The sequence below is a fragment of the Sciurus vulgaris genome (genome assembly GCF_902686455.1).
Source record: "Sciurus vulgaris genome assembly, chromosome: 1".
NCBI classification, from domain to species: domain Eukaryota; kingdom Metazoa; phylum Chordata; class Mammalia; order Rodentia; family Sciuridae; genus Sciurus; species Sciurus vulgaris.
The window spans coordinates 177,314,168-177,333,831 of NC_136461.1; the positions used below are offsets into that span (position 1 = coordinate 177,314,168).

Below are 19,664 nucleotides of genomic sequence, written 5' to 3' on the forward strand. Positions count from 1 at the left end.
TCCCCCCAGATTTGATTTTGTCTTTCCCCTCCTAGGGCATGCTGGGGTGGAACTCTCATTATAGGGTGAGACTTTGAAGGGAAGTTTGGAGCTTGAAGCTATTTTTTCTTACAGAATAAGTCTTTCCATGAGGAGGATCTGCCTTGAGGGCTGTGGGTTCAGAGTACTATGAGTATAATACTGTGAATCTTGTCACTCATCCTTACCTCAGAACTCTGGGTTCCACTGCTTCCTAACCACAGTATCACCAGATCTCTTATGTGGAGGAAAAATTGTAAATTGGCAGCCAGCAAAATCAAACTGCATTTGGTTTTCAGCTTTAGTCTTGAGTCCTCTGAGTACTTGTACTTCATACCTTGAGTCAAGAATTTAGGGATGCTCTTTTGTCATTCTCTTCTTAAGTCAGTGCCATTAGAAGCCCTTACCTCACGCCGTAATCTTTTAATAATTCATGTTCTTCATTCTGTTTTCTTCTTCTCTGGTGGCAGTCATTTGATTTCCCAGCAGCATTGTTTTCACTGGGTTCTAAGATGTACGTAGAATCTAAGCGATTAAAAGGATAACTCAATTTACTGTGTTGCTCCAAATCTTAATGACTGTTTACTGCTTTTAGTCTCAAGTTAGGCCAGAAAATCAGTCCTAGAACTCACCCATTTTGCTGAGGTCACTTACAACGTATTCTTTGTGTAACTTCCACACTAGTCAGTCTTCTTGGCTACAAAGAACAGAAACCAATTCTGGCTAATTTAAACAGAAAACTAATGGATATACAACAGCTTGTAGAATTCACAGGGAGGCTGGAGATTCACAGATTCAAAATATGTAGAGGGGCAGAGGGAACCAAGATATACATTGTAGGATCAGTGTGTCACCAAGACTAATACTGTTGGACACTTTCTGAACCATTGTCATTAGATACTTAATTGGCACTGCAGAGAGAGTGTTGATCCCTCTCCAGCTGCCTAAATTGTACCTGTTCTTTACCCAGCCATCCCCCCAGGGAATCACAATATCTGGAGCATCTAAATAGCTAAGCCTATGTTTTTTTTGCCAATTTGCATCCCTACGTTCCTCATTATCTTCTATAGTATCTCCCCTGCTTTGGAATTCCCCAAAAACAGGACTGCTGGGCAGATGAAGACAGCAAATGTTCACTGAATTTTCAAAGAGAAAATTTCATTGAAGTATCTACAGTTGATTTGAAACTTATCTCTAGTCTGCTACTCAAGTCTTTATTACCCTCTTCAAAAGCTCTTGAGTTGTTAGTGTCCTCAGAAATCATCCAGTAGTTTGTGGCTCTCATTTTACTAGTGGATTCTGAAATTCAGAAACAAAATTTCTGTCAGTGGTGGCACAGGTAGGTAAAGAGTACCTAGAATTCAGTTAGAATTAAAATACTAGCATTATTTCCAGAAAGAGTTTACATAAAGTACTCCATGTATTTTGGTTCTCATTACCCATTTATCTTACTGTTTAGCTTAGGCTCTTTTTCAGAATAGAGGTACAAATTGCCTTCTGAATTGCCTCCTCCTCCTTCAATTCTACCAGTACTAATAGTAACAACCATGTCTAGGGATTTCTGCCAGAGACTAACCATTTCCTTGAAGGAGTCTTATTTCTCTGAGGATTAAAATTGAAATTAAAGGACTATTTTATCTATTGTTGAATGGTAGACTCTCAAAAGCATTATTGATACTTTTATTGTGGTTAGTTATTGGATGAATTTGTTTTGAGAATGAAATACAAAAACAAAGAATTCATAAGTGAGATCATGAAGGCCCTAGGGCAGTAAGAGAGTTGACTAAGATGTGTGCTGAAGTGGGAAGAAAGGGAACAGACTGAGTAGACCAGGAAGTTTGAATATTTGCTCAATTCACAAGTTTACATGCACTAAGTATGCTAAATACTAGTGTAATAATCTGATGGATTTCAGAGAATAAAACTATATGGACATAAATATTGCAGTGAGTCAGGTTAGTAGTTTTTGTATCTAAAGGTTGGATTCTGAGAAGAGTGCCTAGGACATTTTGTGGATGAACATTGATTCCAATTAAGATTTTCTTCAAAAGATTAGGGCAATATGTTCTTCAAGTTTATGTTTTCAACTGATTGATACACTAAGTTCAATCATAGGCTGATTTATTATTTAAAGTGCCATTGTTTCTGAATTATGTGTTCAAAATTCCCTACTTTAGGAAGTATGCGTATTATCTGGAATGATGAACATAGTTTGAGATTTTATAGTCTGATCTGTGACCTGTGAATATTTGTTTTTTTCAAACTGGAGAGTTTTTTTCATGTAAATATTTATAGTTCTCTCTTGATATCTTTTCTTCCTCTCATTCTTATTGGCATTTTTGCCTGTCCCGTGCTCTGGGAAAGGGTGATTCTCAGGGAGAACCTTCGTGTGAAGGTTCAAGAGGGCGTCCTCTGGAGTCATGTGCACCCAGGTTCATATCCTCCTTTGCTGCTTACTACTTTTATGGCTGTACAAAGAGATTTAACCTCTCCACGCCCCAGTACCTTGTCTGCAAGGTGGACATAAGAACATCTATCTCACAGGGTTGTTGTAAAGGTAAATGGTATTTTGAAAAACACAGTGCCTCACTTATGGTTAAGTGCTGAATAAAGCAAAGCTCTGATTTGTCATCAGCAGCTGTAGTCTTGCTAAAAGTACCACTGGATCATGAATAAGGATATCTAGATTCTAATCCAGAGTAGATTTTGGAATTTGAATAATAATTTCCAATAAGAAATTGGCTTCAGTTTTCTCACTTACAATCTGAGGGTTTGGATTATGTTAGTGGTTTTCAACCTGTGATCTCTGGAGGTGCTTTGAGGTCATTGGTAGTGAGGAAAATGGTGAGAGGTTTCTCTGCAGGGAGGGCTTCCTCCTCAGCCAGAGCAGCTGTGCCTTTATTTATTTAATAACTCAGGCTTCTTTGTAACTTCTTATTTAAAGAAAATGTGTCTTGGCAAGATGTGCATGTGCACGTGGAGGCACACAGACACTGAAAATAATTGACTTAAAGGTCTTCTTGGGTTCCTTCCAAGAATTTTTTGTCTGTTAGTTTGCAACAAAACTTGCAAGTTGGTGATCTCACTGAGTCTGACACAAAGATATATTTTGTTTGTCCATACAGGTTTTAAATATGTAAATTAAAGTGCCCAAATCTAAAAATTCATTGTTTTCTTGTGCCCAATCTGACAATTCTGTGCTCACTTTTCCAAATAACACCTTACTGGAGTTGAGTAGCAGATGCTACCCCCAAACCTCCATTTTCTTTTACCCCTGTGAATCTACCTGCCTGGCCTCTGAAGGATTTTGAGTGTTCAACATCTGGTTTGTCCTCTGCACAGTGTGTGAACACCAGCATTATTGGATTAACCAACATTGGCACTCTATAAGAATTAAACAAGGGACATGGTTTCCATGTGTGTCTTGTAAGAAAATTGTTTTAGTGTAGGTTTTCATTTTGCCAACCCTCAAACTAGATGATTTAGTTCTTTATTGCTGAACATCAAGTTTATCATGGCTATTGCAAAATGTCTTCTGAGTTAGAATTAATATACAGTATGTTTTGGGCTGGGGATATAGCTCAGTTGGTAGAGTACTTGCCTCGCAAGCACAAGTCCCTGGGTTCAAATCCCCAGCACCACAAAAGAAAATAAATAAAATAAAATAAAGTACAGTATGTTTCAATTCTTTCTACCAAAGAATCTGATTATCAGATACTCGAAAAATTTAGGAACTAGGCTTCTGTGGGACAGTAAACAAAGAAGTAAATGCTCCAGGTGCTCATGTCTTCTTCCCTCCACTTCAGTCCCAAAGGAGGTTGGTCGCACAGTTGGGCACCGTCTCCTCTGCCATCCCCAAGATAAAGGAAATTGAGAAAAGTCTTGTGCGGTTTGCTCTCCAATAATTTCCTGTTAGGTGGCAAAGGCTTGGGCCTCTGATCATCATTCAAATAGAGAGATACAGAATACCAACTGTAGTGGACAGGTGAAACTTCCTTGGGTCCAACATCCTCTAATTATTGTGTATGGGTTCTGTCTGTATGCACCCTTTAAATCACATTTGTTAATTGTAGCACTCTAATCATATCTCATATTTTTTTTTTTTTTTTTTTTTTTTTTTGGTGGTGCTGGGGATTGAACCCAGGCCTTGTGCTTGTGAGGCAAGCACTCTACAACTGAGCTATCTCCCCAGCCCATGTCCTTGTAGTTTTGTCAGTTTTTACTTTATATATTTTAAGGAAATTTTATTAGTTCTATCCGGTGCTCAGCAATGCATCTTAAAGTGCATTGTTGCAGTATCTAGAATCTGAATGTTTTTATGTCCAGAGCTATTGTGCTGACCATCCTGATGAAAGTATCAGTCCTCATTCCTTCTTTATATCTTCCAGAAATGTTTCCAAGTTTATAGTAATTGATGAGAATTTTTCCTGTTTATTTTTTTCTTATGTAATTATGGATTTTAGTTTTTCATCTTTAAACCTTTTCATCTTTTTTCAGTGGCATTTGGGGAGGAATTGAATACTGATAATAGTACAATTCCCCCTGAATCAGAATTTTCATCTTCTTTTACTATCCATTCTGCATAATGTCAATCGGATTCTTTCAGTGTCCATTTTTGTACTGATGATTTTTAAATCTATATCCTTAACCTAAAGTCTCTGGTCAGCATAGCTCTATTTATTTAACTGACTACTAGTAGGTAGTCATATTCAAAGGTCCTTTGAATACGTCAGACTGTCCATCAAGTAAATAGATAAACAAATGATGGTATAGCCATACAATGGAATACTACTCAGCAATTAAGATGAATAAGCTACTGATACATGAAGCAAAATGGATAAATCTCAAAATAATGATTCTGGGTGAAAGAAACTAGCAATAAAAAGAGAACATACTATGCAATTCCACTTATGTAAAATTAAGAAAATACCACTCCGTAGTATAGAAACTAAATCAGTGCCTGCCAGGGGTGAGAGATTACTGAGGAGGGGATAAGGGAAAGGAAGGTATAGGAGGTGGAAAAAGAGGAATTACAAAGGGGTAGGAGAAACTGGATGGTGATGGTTATATTTATTACCTTGATTGTGGTGATGGTTTCAAAACTTATCCAATTGTACACTTTATACATACTCCATTTATTATATATCAATTGATTTTACCTGAATAAAGCTGGGGGGAAAACCCTCAATACTAAAAGGCTTTTTGACAGAAAAGGAAGAGTCCTTGCACACGCTGCCCCGCATCTATCCCAGACCTGCTCCCCAGCGGCAGGCACTTTGAACCCTTCTAGGTGTTCTTCTGGCGTGTAAGCCATATACAGACCAGTATGTTTACTTTGTTATTTATTAATTCATCAAGTTAGAACTTCAAGCAGTAGCTCTTTGTTCTTTCCTGCTGTGGTAGTTGATAATTCATTTTTCTTTTCCTCCATTTTTATTTCTCTTCCTGATCTTCTAAGACAGTTTTTAACTAAATCAGTAATCAGTGCTAGCATTACTAAATATATCAAATATTGTACATTGCTGAGTTGAATAGTATACTCACATTACATTTATTTAAGACCTCCTCCCCCACAGTTAATGCAATAATTTTATTTATCCCTATTTTGCTTTATGTACCTACTGCTGACATTTTTCAGATGCCTTAACAGACTTGTCAATAATCTAGCGACAATTGTCCCAAGGGGTCTAAATATCATATAATCTGTCAATTCCAGTACTCCATTCCCATCCCCTGGAGATCTTTTTCCTTCAGCCATCTGTCCTCCTATCAAATATGCTCTGATTGTTTTCTAGACTAGATTCTGCCCTACTGAGGATTCCTCTTGATGTTTTTCAGTACTAGATGAAGTGTAATTCCTGTGTTTCATATTATTTTCCTTCTTGGTTTATTCATATATCTCTTCAGTGTGTTTCAGGAATACTACATTCTCTTTGCTTTCTAAAAAAGGATACTCAAAAATTAAATTAAAAACAATTGATAGAGCCAAAAATATCACGATTTTAACCTCACCAAAATATTTGGCTAGGTATAAGTTGAAAGTAACTTTCTTCAGAGTTTTGGAGTTATTTCTTTATTGCCTTCTAGCAGGTGATATTACCAAGTATTCAAAATTTAATTCAACCATATGCCCTTGTATTCCTTCTGGAAGCAGTTAGGATCTTCTCCTTTTTTAATGCTCTGAAATTTTTATTGACACACCTTGTCATGTTCACTCATTGTTCTGGAAAACATTCATTTTTCAGTAAATATAGATAAATCACTATGTAGCAGACATTGTTATAGGCTCTGGGGATTTATCAGTGAGCAGAGGGCGAGGGATATAACTAGGTAGAGTGCTTGCCTGGCATGCATAAGGCCCTGCGTTCACTTCCTAGCATCACAAACAAACAAAAACAGTGAACAGAATAGACAAAGTCCCTTTCCTTGTAGAATTTACATTCCTAGAGGAAAAGGCAGAAATTAAGAAATAAACTGTATATAATACAATGTTAGATGTTGGTAAGGGCTTAAAAGAAGAACAAATCAGAGCAATGGGATGGAGAATGATGGGTAGGTTGGGTGGAGAACGCCTCTCTAAGGTGACAGCTGAATAGACTCAAATAAGGACAATAACCATGTGATTATCTTGTGGAAGAATTGAAGGGAACAGCAAATACAAAAGTTCTGAGGCAGAAATATACATGAAATGAGAAGCAAAAGTCTCATTGGGTGACAGTGGAGTGAATAAGAGAAAGAATGGTAAAAAATGAATATGGCGATATATCAGAGTTAGGGACCTTACAGGACTTGGTAAAGACTTCAGAATGTATTTTGTGGAACGTCTCTGAAAAAGGACAGACTTAGATTTTTAAGAATCACATTGGTGGGAATAAGGATTGATATGAAAAATTGACTGTAAGATTCGCAGGGGTGGGGAGTAGTGAGACCTGTTAGGGTTTTTCAGTAATCTAGGTGAAACATACAGCGGCTTAGAATGGGTGGGAATAGTAAGAAATGGTTAGATTGAGAATATATTTCCAAGAGAGAGCCAGCAGGATTTGCTGATGGATCTGATATAGGATGAAAGAAGAGAGAAGTAAAAAATCAATCAAGATTCTTGGTCTGAGCAGCTTGGTGAATTGTGGTAACATTTACTGAGGTGGGGTAGACCGAGGAGAGAGTGTTTGTGGGTTAAATCTGTAATGGGATTGAGTCATGTTTTAGATATATTGGGTTTGAGATGCCTGTTGACAGTCAAATGGAGTTGTTCAGAAAGCAGCTGTTCACTCGAGTCTAGACTTCACAGGACAGAACGGGGCCAGCGAGTTTCCCCTGAGGAGTGAGTATAGCTTGAGAATTCTAGGGACCGAAGCATTTCAATATTTAGAATCAGGATAGGAAAAAGGATCAGACAAAGAAATAGCCAGTAAAATGGGTAGAAATTCAGGAGAGTTAGTATCCTAGAAGACAAATGAACAAAGTGCCTCACAAAGAAGATAAGATCCTCTGTGTTGATTGTTGAGTAGAGTTTAGCATTGGACTTGACAGTGTGGAGTTTATTGGTGACTCTGACAAGCAGTTTTGCTAGAATAATCCTTGTCTTCTTAAAAAAATGTGTAATTGAATAAAATAATAGCGTCCATTTTGTATAAAGGGATCTTGCATCTAACAGATAAAACATACTGATGTCCTCAAGATTTGTATTGAGAGGGAGATTTAAAGATTCTTTTGGAGTATAAGTGAAAAGTATATACTTTAAACAGTAAATAAACTTCATTTATGTGCAATGAAAATGTTTTCTAACCTTGTTTTTCTATTTTTCTTTGCAGCATTTTCTTCCTCTTGCAAATCTGGAATGTTCACCAAATGTTGAAACTTTCCTTTGCAAAGCTTTTGTACCCACCTGCACAGACCAAATTCATGTGGTTCCACCTTGTCGTAAATTTTGTGAGAAAGTATATTCTGATTGTAAAAAATTAATTGACACTTTTGGAATCAGATGGCCTGAGGAACTTGAATGTGACAGGTAAATTATGTTTTTCCCTAAAAGCTACTAATGGTATTTTAATGTTGTTAGCTCTTCACAGTGTTTGTGATAGGCTTTCGTTATTTAATTCAACAAATGTTTATTGCACACCTAATATACACCAGGCAAAAATGGTGGTAAACAATGCATACATAATGGTTGCAGTAAACAGACTTTGTTCTTGCTTACAGGAAACCTAGAGTAAGGTGGGATGGACAGAAAATAATCAAATAATTATGCCAATAAGTGAAAAGTTAAGACTGTGATAATAGAACAAAGGAGATGTACATAGTTCCTTGAGAATGCGTAGTGGTACCTTTGGCCTAAACTGGGGGATAGGGAAGGAGGTGACTGCTGAGATGAAGGTTGACCGAGGTAACTGGGCAAGGAGAGGAGAGAAGAGCGTTTGGACAATAGGAGTACTTTCACAATAGAAACCCTGTGACAGGAGGGAGCTTGGCATATTTGGGAATTATAAAGCCAGTGTGGCTACAGTGGTGAGAATAAGAAAGACTGGCGCAAGACAGGGAAGGAGAGAGAAGCGGCGGTCGAACCGTTCGGAGCCCGTCTTGCATGTTTTAATGCTGAGAGCGTTGAGAAAGGTCTCTGTGTATTTTAAATTAACAATGGGTGACACGTGCTGTTAGCTTCCGTGTAGAGCAGGGCACTTGCTTCACAGTCTCCTGAGTGTTGGTGGCAGCTCTCCGTGGCAGTTCATCACAGGAATCCAGGCTGCTCCCATTCTGCAGTGCTGACAGTCAGGTGGGAGAGAGAGAAGATGGAAACATGCCTTCTCTTAACGGCCTCTATCTGGAAGTGCTGTACATTTTCCATCTGCATTCGTTCTGGCTAGCCTTCAGTCATTTGGTTGGTGTCGGGGTTTTCCACAGGGATGGTCAGACCACCAAGGATGGTGACAGCAGAAGAAGAGGTGAAGAAACTGGCGAGTCATGCAGCACTCTTACATCCATGAATTTCTGTTGCCCTGCATCTTACTACTTAGTGGAGGGAACTGGAAGATGAAATAATTCATATTTATATTTGAAGATGATAAGGCCATTGGAGAACAGGGAAGCTAGGAAAAGTGTGTCCAAAAGAGAAAAAGGCATTTAAGGCAAAGAAAGTGTCAGGTGTTGCCAGTCAAAAAAAAAAAAAAAAAATTCTTTTTCACTGGATGAATTGTGGAAAGGAAAGGTTGCAGTGCATGAACGGGTGAGTGGAAAGCGAAGCAGGACACGTGGATATTTCTCAGGAAATCTGGCTATAAAGCAGAGGAAGAGCGTGTGGGGGCCAGAAGAGGATGGTCAGGGAGGTTTTATTTTAATGGGAAAGATCCAACTACTGTAAGAACTGGTGGGAACAAGGAACAGGCAAGTATGTCTGAAGTAGAAGAGATTGTCTATAGAAGTTTTCAGCGAAGGAGGTAGGATCCCAAGCACAGATACAGTGTTGGCTATGGATAGGAGTAGCTGCTGCTGTAACCGCAAGAGGAAAAGATGGCTACAGATATAGGTGGAGTTGTATGTCTAGTAAGGATTGTTGGAAGAATCTTACTTGCCGGTTTCTATTTCTGTTTTGAAGTAGTAAGAGTCAAGGTCCTTTGTGGAGAATCTGGGAAGAAAGGATATGAATTTGAGATAAGTGTAGAGAAGGGAGGAATGAGTAGACGAGAAAAACTTGGTAACATGCAGGTAAATCAGGTGAATTTGTAGTGGATCTCGTCTGACCTGTTGAGACCTTTTCCAGCAGCATAGGTGGCTTGGGGCTAAGTGCAGGAAAGTAGATAACTGGATTTATCTGTGGTTGGGGTTTTGTCAGATGGGTTCAGTGCAAAGATAAAGGAACAGGAAGAAAATGAAGGATAATTAGAAGGGTGTTACTGAAATGACGGCCCAGGAAAATCTAAATGGATGAGGAATGAAATGAAGAAATGGAAAGAGTGCTGTATACAGACAAGGTTGAGGAGATTTCAGTGAGGTTTACAAAAAAAGGCACAGGGGACATTTTTTAATAAACAAACTACAAAGATAGGAGCTTGTAGACCAAGAGCAGGATACTTGAGTTAACTTTTGGAGATAGTGTACATCAGTAGGCTATGGCAGGTTCCTTGTATTGCAGGTATCCCGGGGGGTTATGGATAGGCATGGAAAATGAGCAAGTTAGGGAGCTAAGAAACCAGAGTGAGTTTTCCACATGGATGGTCAAACCACCAAGAATGGTGACAGCAGAAGAAGAGGTGAAGAAACTGGCGAGTCATGCAGCACTCTTACATCCATGAATTTCTGTTGTCCTGCATCTTACTTAGAGGGAACTGGAAGATGAAATAATTTATATTTATATTTGAAGATGATAAGGCCATTGGAGAAAACACTTTGTTTTTATGGAATTGCCCACTCAATTTCAAAGCAGAAGAGGTTATAACTTATAGAAATTTACTCTGGGGCTTATGCTGTAATTACCATCTCCTTTGGAGTTTGGATTTTTGTATTTTGATTTTGTTAAGAAACTGACTTTTTTTTTTTATAATTAAACGAAACCAAATTTATCTCACATAAGAGAATACTTGATACTTAGGATTGGGAAGTAGAATCCTCATTTTTAAAAAATTGTGTAAGCCCCTATGTTAAACTGTATCCTGCTCATATCAAGCAAACCCATAAACAATGCCCTCTATAAAATGTTAATTGGGTCAACACATAAGTATAATTCTGGTGTGCTCTACAGTAGAGAAATTTTGGTTTCTTCATTTCTGTAAATAAAACCTTCAAGCTTTTATGGCATCTAACTTTGAAGACATGAAAAAAGGGGGATTTCTGATTAAAACCCTAATTCTAGCCTGCTAAAAGGTTTCTAGCATAATGAAGGGTTTACCATAGTCAACTTTGTGACAAAAACATAATGACAGCTTCTCCTGTTTGAGAAGCAGTAGGACCCTGTGGCTCTGGATACCAGAAGGTACTTTGCCTTGGAAAGATAAAAAGGTAATTCTCTGAGGCCTATGGGTTCCTCAGCTTGTCAGAGTGCAGGCACACATTCGGATGTGAGGAGGAGCCTCTTGGCAAATGAGGCTTTCTTTTCAGCTCTGGCTCCGTGTTCCTTTGACAGCTTTCCAACAGATTGTGCCTCTCATTGTGACCTGTTGTGCTTCTTCTCACTCTCCCCACGGCAGTGCATATCCACCATACCTCCTGAGAGTCTTGGGATCTTACTATTGTCTATGATGCTGTGCTGTTTTTCTTTCCCACATTTTCCTGTCTTTATTATAATAGTCCAGCGTTTCCCCCCAGAATATATATCTGCTTTGCTTTCACAAAAACACTTTATTGGTATGGTTTATCACTCCTCACCCATTGTAGTGTGCCAGATTCTTAAATTAATAAGTGCATTTCAAGTTGAAAATGATGCAAAAGTGCTTGTTAACAGGCAGTCTTATAATGTGAAATAGTCTACCATGTTAAGGTCAAAGTACTTTTCATTACATATGCCTTTAGATTGGTGTTAGTGTAATATTTTGGCAAAGTGAATTCTCTTTATTGGATATAAAAATCTCAGAAATATATTTTTTTCTCTTAAATATTCAATCTGGGCATTTCCATGATAGCAAATAAACATAATAAACAATGCTTGGGTTGATCATTTACAATAAGAGTTCATATTACAAAAATAGGATTTTTAGCACAGTTAACTCATGAATGAACCTTATCAATTCACTAAATTTCCACATTAGTCTTTATTTATTACTTTTGTTTTCTATTTTCCAGACATTGGGGATTTGGAATTTTAAATATTCTGTTCATATAGTGAGATCTCATGTAATAAATTGGGGAAGGAAGCTGACTAGCTTTCTGGCAGTTTATTTCTAGACTGAAGAAACTATAGAACCTTTGCGGGACCTACACTCTGGTAGATGCGTAATTGAATGATATATGGTAAAGTTGCAAGTGCTTATGTGCTACGCCCAAGGAATCCTCTTCTATGAAACTTTTGCACAAATAAGGAGTCATCAGCTAAAGTATCAATTATGTAATCATTTTTCTTTGTAAAATAGAAAAAAGTCTAAAAATCCATTGCATAAGAATGATTAGCAATTTGTGATATACACACAAGAATACTGCCATACACTTGATAAAATGAATGTAGCTGACCTAAATCTATCAACATAGATAGGTCTGAAAACATGTAGTGTTGAGTTTTATAAAAGGAATTGCAGTGTGGTATACAGCTTGTCACTTATGTAAAGTTCAAAATCCACAATACTGTGTGAAGTTATTGTTAGCAAAAAATATAGTAAAGTGTTTTAAAATGTGTGAGAATATAAATCAAATTTCTAGTAATGAATATTTCTGAGAAGAAAGAGAAGGAAATAAAACCTGTGTGGTGTTTTATTTTAAAGGATAGCAAAACTTACATAATCCTACATTTTAATAAAGCTGGTAGGAACATGAATGTTCATTTTATGGATATGACATACACGTACACATACACACACATATTTGGAGATTGAACCCTGGGATGCTCTACTACTGAGCTACATCCCCAGCCCTTTTTATTTTTTCTTTTGAGGCAGGGTCTCACTAGGTTTCTGAGACCAGCCTCAAACTTGAGATCGTCCTGCCTCAGCCTCCAGAGCGCGTCACTGGGATTAGAAGCGTGCCCTGCCATGCTTGGCTTGTGAACTTTTATGTTTATTCTCCATTTTTATCTAATGTGCATTTAAATGCTTTCTCATTAAAAACTTCCCCTGCTTTTAACTACATAGAACCTCAAAATAATACTGGCGTGTACAAACTCGACCCAGTGATTAAAGTTCTGCACAAGACAGAAATATCCCTGTGTATCCCTAAGGTCTATCCATAAACAAGGGAGGCAAACACCCAAACCTAAATAAAATGGTGATATGAGGTGAGCTGGTCCTCAGCCTAACTCTTATTGGTGTTCTTGCCCTTCTCTTAAGAACTTGAACTCTACCCTGTCAATCCAGGAAAGAATCTCAGTTCATTCATTTTAGTTATCCTCACCTTAGTCACATGATTGATGTGCTTTGCTTGTTGGCATTAGGAAACAAAAGTGGGGCTGGGGAATATAGCTCAGTGGTAGAGATCTTGCCTAGCATGCACAAGGCCTTGGGTTCAACCCCCATCAAAACACACACACACACACACACACACACACACACACACACACACACACACGTTTCCCCAGGACTTACATTTCATATGCCATAAGTAGGCAAACCAGTACTTTTTTGTCTGAAAACTACTAATTGAGATACATTCTTTTTTAAATATTTAGTCTTAAAAGCAGAATTTATTTTAAAAATTATTTAACTAATTGTTTTCCAAGTTAGGGGGCTTTCATGTTTACCTGCTTTGTATTTAACATATATTCATGTGTTGAGGTCTAATGAACAACCACAAGTTTTTAATTAATTTCAAAACTTTCTACTCAACCCTAACCTGTAATGTATTTAGGTTTGTATTCCTTCTTATCAATTATGAATGCATAAGGTAATATTTTATAGTTGGGAAACACAGATTCAATAGCAGATCAGTACAGATATTGACTTCATGTATTTAATTTTTTTTATAATCTTTACAGATTGCAATACTGTGATGAGACTGTTCCTATAACCCTTGATCCACACACACAGTTTCTTGGTCCTCAGAAAACAGAAGACATCCCAAGAGACATTGGAATTTGGTGTCCAAGACATCTTAAGACTTCTGTGGGGCAAGGATATAAGTTTCTGGGAATTGATCAGTGTGCACCTCCATGTCCCAACATGTATTTTAAAAATGATGAGCTAGAGTTTGCAAAAAGTTTTATTGGGATAGTTTCAATATTTTGTCTTTGTGCAACTCTGTTTACATTTCTTACTTTCTTAATTGATGTTAAAAGATTCAGATACCCAGAGAGACCAATTATATATTACTCTGTCTGTTATAGCATTGTATCTCTTATGTACTTTATTGGATTTTTGCTAGGCAATAGCACAGCCTGCAATAAGGCAGATGAGAAGCTAGAACTTGGTGACACTGTTGTTCTAGGTTCTCAAAATAAGGCTTGTACTGTTTTATTTATGTTTTTGTATTTTTTCACAATGGCTGGCACTGTGTGGTGGGTGATTCTGACCATTACTTGGTTCTTAGCTGCAGGAAGAAAATGGAGTTGTGAAGCCATTGAACAAAAAGCAGTGTGGTTTCATGCGGTTGCATGGGGCATACCCGGTTTTCTGACTGTTATGCTTCTTGCCATGAACAAAGTCGAAGGAGACAACATTAGTGGAGTTTGCTTTGTTGGCCTTTACGACCTGGATGCCTCTCGATACTTTGTACTTTTGCCACTGTGCCTTTGTGTGTTCGTTGGGCTGTCTCTTCTTTTAGCTGGCATTATTTCCTTAAACCATGTGCGACAAGTTATACAGCATGATGGCCGGAACCAAGAGAAACTAAAGAAATTTATGATTCGAATCGGAGTCTTCAGTGGCCTGTATCTTGTGCCCTTAGTGACGCTTCTTGGATGTTATGTCTATGAGCAAGTGAACCGGATTACCTGGGAGATAACTTGGGTCTCTGATCATTGTCGTCAGTACCACATCCCGTGTCCTTATCAGGTAAGAGCTATCACTTGGATTGTGTCACTGTTTACTTTTAATGTACAAAATGTTCCTGGAAATTTACTTATATTAGTCAAGGACTGAGCACTAGATTTCAGATGACAAAATCCAACAGACATAGGGAATGATGATGCCCCGCGCATCAGCTAAAACTGGGTAAGTGTCCCAGGAGTTGTTCCTGAGCTGTGGCTTCAGCTGCAATAGTAGAAATACTTCCTTTATTTATTCTTTTCAAAATTAAATTGGGTTGCAAAAGCAGGTAACAGTAGTAAAGAACAGATTCAGAAGCACAGGGCTATAGGCCTCATCAGAGGGAGAAAAAGAGAAGTAACTTCTATTGAATTGGGGATTGTTTTTACTTCTTCAGTCAGGAGGGGAAACCCCTGTCTGAGGTTTGATCGTGTTATCTTAAAACTTTTTGCATGGTACATGCTTATTAAACAGAATTTGATTTTTGCCTAGTCCATGCTGTTATTTCTTAACTAAAAAAAAAAAATACAATTGAAACAAAATCTGTTTCATGTGTTTCTGATGCTTATGATAAGTGTAAGGGTGGTGTTTTTAAGATTAAAACATATATAAAATTTTATATATATTTTTACATACATATTTTATACGTAATTGTTTTTATATATTTATATATAAAATATATATTATATATTTATGTATTATATAAAATGTATAAAATAAATGTATTATATAAAATGTATAAAATGAATATATAAAATGAATATATAAAATTTTATATATAAAATGTATAATATATAAATGTAAAATATATAAAAATGTATAAAATGAATATATAAAATTTTAAAGCATTTTGAATATTTTTAATAGAATTTTTATTTTAAAATAGATTAGATATATTGTTTAATATTGACATATGGTAATAACTATATTCTATCAAATTAAAAATTATTTTACACATATAAAGATAATCACTTCAACATTATTCATAAATGCCAGTAGGTTAGAAGTAACCTGAATATCTTTGAGTAAAGGTAGTTGAATAAGCTGTGGTTCATCCACATAATGGAACATCATTCAAAGGAAAGAAAAACTCTGTACAGCTCGTAGAAGGATCTCTGAGAAATAGCAAGTGCAAAAAAAGCAAGATACACAGCAGAATATGTAATATTTTTATGCTTGCACAACATTTTTAAATAGTATTTGAGTTTATGCTTAAAATAAAAGTATGATTTTAATTTTTGTGAAATGTCTGAATTTTCACATTTTACTGATATTTATTTTACTATAGCCAACCAGGTTTTTATAACATAAACATAAATATGTGACAGGCTACAATATAAGGGGTTATAATAACTTATATTTTATAATCATGGTAGATTATAGTGAAGGAAGATGGATAAATATTTAGAGGTAAAAGAGACTTTTGTGCCTGTGAGGCCAAAAAATTATAACAATATTTAAAAGATCATTCCTGAATACAGTTCAATATTTTTCCCTTCCTAGATATAAAGATATGTAGATTTAGGTATAGACATATGAAGTTTCTTCATTCAGAACTTAGGTAAAAATATGTTGTATTTAAAGTATTGCTCATTATAATATGTTATTTCAATCCTTCTATAATAAAACACACTGAAGATTTATAACAAGTTTTACATTGGCAATATAGACTTTTCTGTGCATTTTAAATGTATAATTATTTTTCTTTTGTAGGTAAAAACAGAAGCTCGACCAGAATTGGCCTTATTTATGATAAAATATCTGATGACATTAATTGTTGGTATCTCTGCTGTCTTCTGGGTTGGAAGCAAAAAAACATGCACAGAATGGGCTGGGTTTTTTAAACGAAATCGCAAGAGAGAGTAAGAACCTATTGAATCATCTGACATTGTTTTAGAATAAATAGATCAAAATACCAAGATCTTTTACCTAAAATGGTAAAAATTCAACTTCCAGAAGATCCTATAATATATGTATACCTATAGTTCACTTTAATTCTTTATGAACATTGTATTTAATATACTGTAGAGTTATTTTAATTATTTTTGATTGATTTGATTAATGAACTCTTTGTGATACACATCTCAGAACCCTAAACCCTTTCATTAAGAAGTTTTCAGGCTGGGGATATAGTTCAGTTGGTAGAGTGCTTGTCTCATAAGCACAAGGCCCTGGGTTCAATCCCCAGTACTGCAAAAAAAAAAAAAAAAAAATGTTTTCAAAATCTGAAAAATTGCATTAAACTCAGCCTCCCCCCTCCCCCCTTGTATTTGGGATTGAGTCTGGGAGTGCTTTACCACTGCACTTTTTTTTCTTTTGAGACAGGGTTTTACAAAGTTGGTGGGGCTAGGACAAACTTATGATCCTCCTGCCTCAGCTTCCTGGGTCGCCAGGATTACAGGCTTATACCATCATGCCCAGCCCAACTGGGCTTTATTTTTTGTGTGCTATTATGACTATCACATATTTATACCCCCACTCTATAACTTCACTGTAACTTGTCAACTTTAATGTTAGAAAGAAAACAAATTTAAACAAAGACCATTAATTATATTCCATGTCTTTTCTTGTGGTTTACTTTTATATTTGATGTATTTATAGATGATACAGATTCAGTGAGTTCCTTATTTTATGCTGGTTTGAATTCCCTTGCCCTTATTCTTTGATTTTTGTCTGTTTGATTTCTTGCCAATTTTCTGTTTCTGCTGACAAAAGCAGGTTAGTGTGCACAAGAGATTTCACTTCATAAAAATCTACTTATTTCATGGCATTTATATTGCAAGATTTTATAAATAACAAAAATCATGTAGAACTTCTAACTTAAACAGTGAGGCAAAAGAGTTATCATTTCCTTTATGACCTCTACTGTAACACTTGAAATCTGTTGAGTAAATTCTCTTCTTCCATTTTCCTACAGCCCAATCAGTGAAAGTCGAAGAGTGCTACAGGAGTCGTGTGAATTTTTTTTAAAGCACAATTCTAAAGTGAAACACAAAAAGAAGCATTACAAACCAAGTTCACATAAGCTGAAAGTCATTTCCAAGTCCATGGGGACCAGCACAGGAGCTACAACAAATCATGGCACTTCTGCAGTAGCAATCACGGACCATGATTACTTAGGACAAGAAACTTTGACAGAAATTCAAACTTCTCCAGAAACATCAGTGAGAGAGGTGAGAGCAGACAGAGCAAGCTCCCCCAAATTAAGAGAACAGGACTGTGGTGAGCCTGCCTCCCCAGCAGCCTCCACCTGCAAACTCTCCGGGGAGCAGGCTGACAGGAATGGCTGGGCAGGCAGCCTGAAGGATAAGAGCAGTGTGTCTGAGGCCTCTCAGAGTGCAGGAAGGTAAGATTTAATTTTGTTATCTAAGCTCATCACAGTTTTAATTGCTGCATTATCCATTTTTTATTAAAGTATAACATCTGGGAAGTTAGCATTTTATGATATATGTCTGCTCTTTAATATAAGGATTTGGGGTTCAGGCTATAAATCTGTTTATTGGTTTGATTCTTCCCTTGAAGAAGAATTTTAATATATATATTTTATATATATATATATATAAATGGGAAAATAATGTCCCATTTCCTATGGCAGTTGTTAAGAGTTGCTTATACATTTAGGTAAACATTTACCATTCATCTGAAATATAGACCAAATTTTCATTAATACTACATTATAATTATGTCTAAAAGGTATCATTTTATACAAAGATGATTATAAAATCTTTGTTTTCTGGACGTGAAAGGATATTGACATTTTTAATGAATTTTCCCAAATGATCATAAGAGACCCAAACGCAGGTCAGTGGTCAACACTGAGTTAGCCAGAATGCTGACAGCTAGTTACTTTTAAGGTCTCAAGATCATTTTACCTAGCCACCTGAAACTGGGCCAAATGCACTTTCTCTGTGTTCCCCTGACAGCTTTTGTATACCTGGACTGTAGTTGGATATATACTTTATCCTCTGCTATATTTGAAAATCGTCAAAGGCAGAACTGAGATCTTATTCATCTTTTTGATTTATATGGTGTCTCATCCATGGTAGGAAATCCACCATGCTGAACTCTGGACAGTCATCTGTCCTCATGATGCTCCATATGAGACACAAACGTTCAGTCTACACACGGATAGCACTTGATGAAGTTTCTAAGGTCATCAAAAACTGAATTTGAAAAAAATTATTTATATTTTGAAGTGTTAGACTATACTAAGAGTTTTAATGGATTTTCCTCTGATTAAAGTCTACATTAGTTGGGGATAAAGCTTATGAAAAATGAATACCGTAATAAGGACACCTGACATCATATTTGTGCTTATTTATGTATGTCAACTTTTTTCTTCTAAATAGGGTAAGTCCAAAGAGTGATATCACTGAAACTGCCCCAGTGCAGAGCAGTAATCCCCAGGCACCCGGTTCTTCAGAGCCCAGCAACCTCAAAGCTTCCACCTCTCTGCTTGTTCACTCAGCTTCCGAAGATAGAAAAGAGCAGGGTGCTGGCAGTCATACAGATACTTGAAAACATACTATCTCATTACTTAGAAGTAATCCATGTTACACTGGAGGTGACCAATGCACTGTCTTAGGAGAGTCACTGCTGGGCTGGGGGTATAGCTCAGTGGCAGAGGACTTGACTACCATTTATGAGGCCCTGGACTCAATCCCCAGCATGGAGGGCAGGGGAAAGAATCACTGTTACATTCTTCTTTTGCACTTAAAGCTGCATTGTCTACTCTTTTACTGGTAAGGGGAAAAAAAAAAAAAAAAAAACAGATTTCAAGAATAATACAATTTACTTCCACAAAGATTTGTGACAGCAGTATGTCTGAAAACAGAAATGTGCAGGTTAATAATATTTTTTAAATTGTGTGGGAGGAGGAGTTAGAGGAATCTTCCTTTTCTGTTTTTGAAGATTCTCCTCTTAGAAAGTATTTTTAAGATATTATGCTATTTTGCCTTTTTAAATAGAAAATCAAGATTTTACATTGCATAAGTTTTAAATATTTAAAACTTATCCTCTTACACACACACATACACACACATATATATTTGA

The 19,664-nt window shown here is 36.6% G+C and overlaps 1 protein-coding gene across 3 annotated transcripts in view; it reads left to right on the forward strand.

Annotated features, from left to right (window-relative positions):
- Positions 1-19,449, forward strand: part of FZD6 (frizzled class receptor 6) — a 39,538-nt gene extending 20,089 nt beyond the window's left edge. For 2 of the 3 annotated variants that reach the window (XM_079153189.1, XM_079153190.1), the window contains exons 3-7: positions 7,830-8,026; positions 13,625-14,639; positions 16,326-16,474; positions 17,530-17,958; positions 18,962-19,449. In XM_079153189.1, coding sequence (XP_079009315.1) covers positions 7,830-8,026; positions 13,625-14,639; positions 16,326-16,474; positions 17,530-17,958; positions 18,962-19,130 — 1,959 coding nt within the window. In that variant the 3' untranslated portion in view covers positions 19,131-19,449. Of the gene's footprint in view, positions 1-7,829; positions 8,027-13,624; positions 14,640-16,325; positions 16,475-17,529; positions 17,959-18,961 lie in introns of those variants that run through there. The other variant, XM_079153191.1, reaches the window with a different exon arrangement.
- Positions 19,450-19,664: the final 215 nt, after the last annotated feature.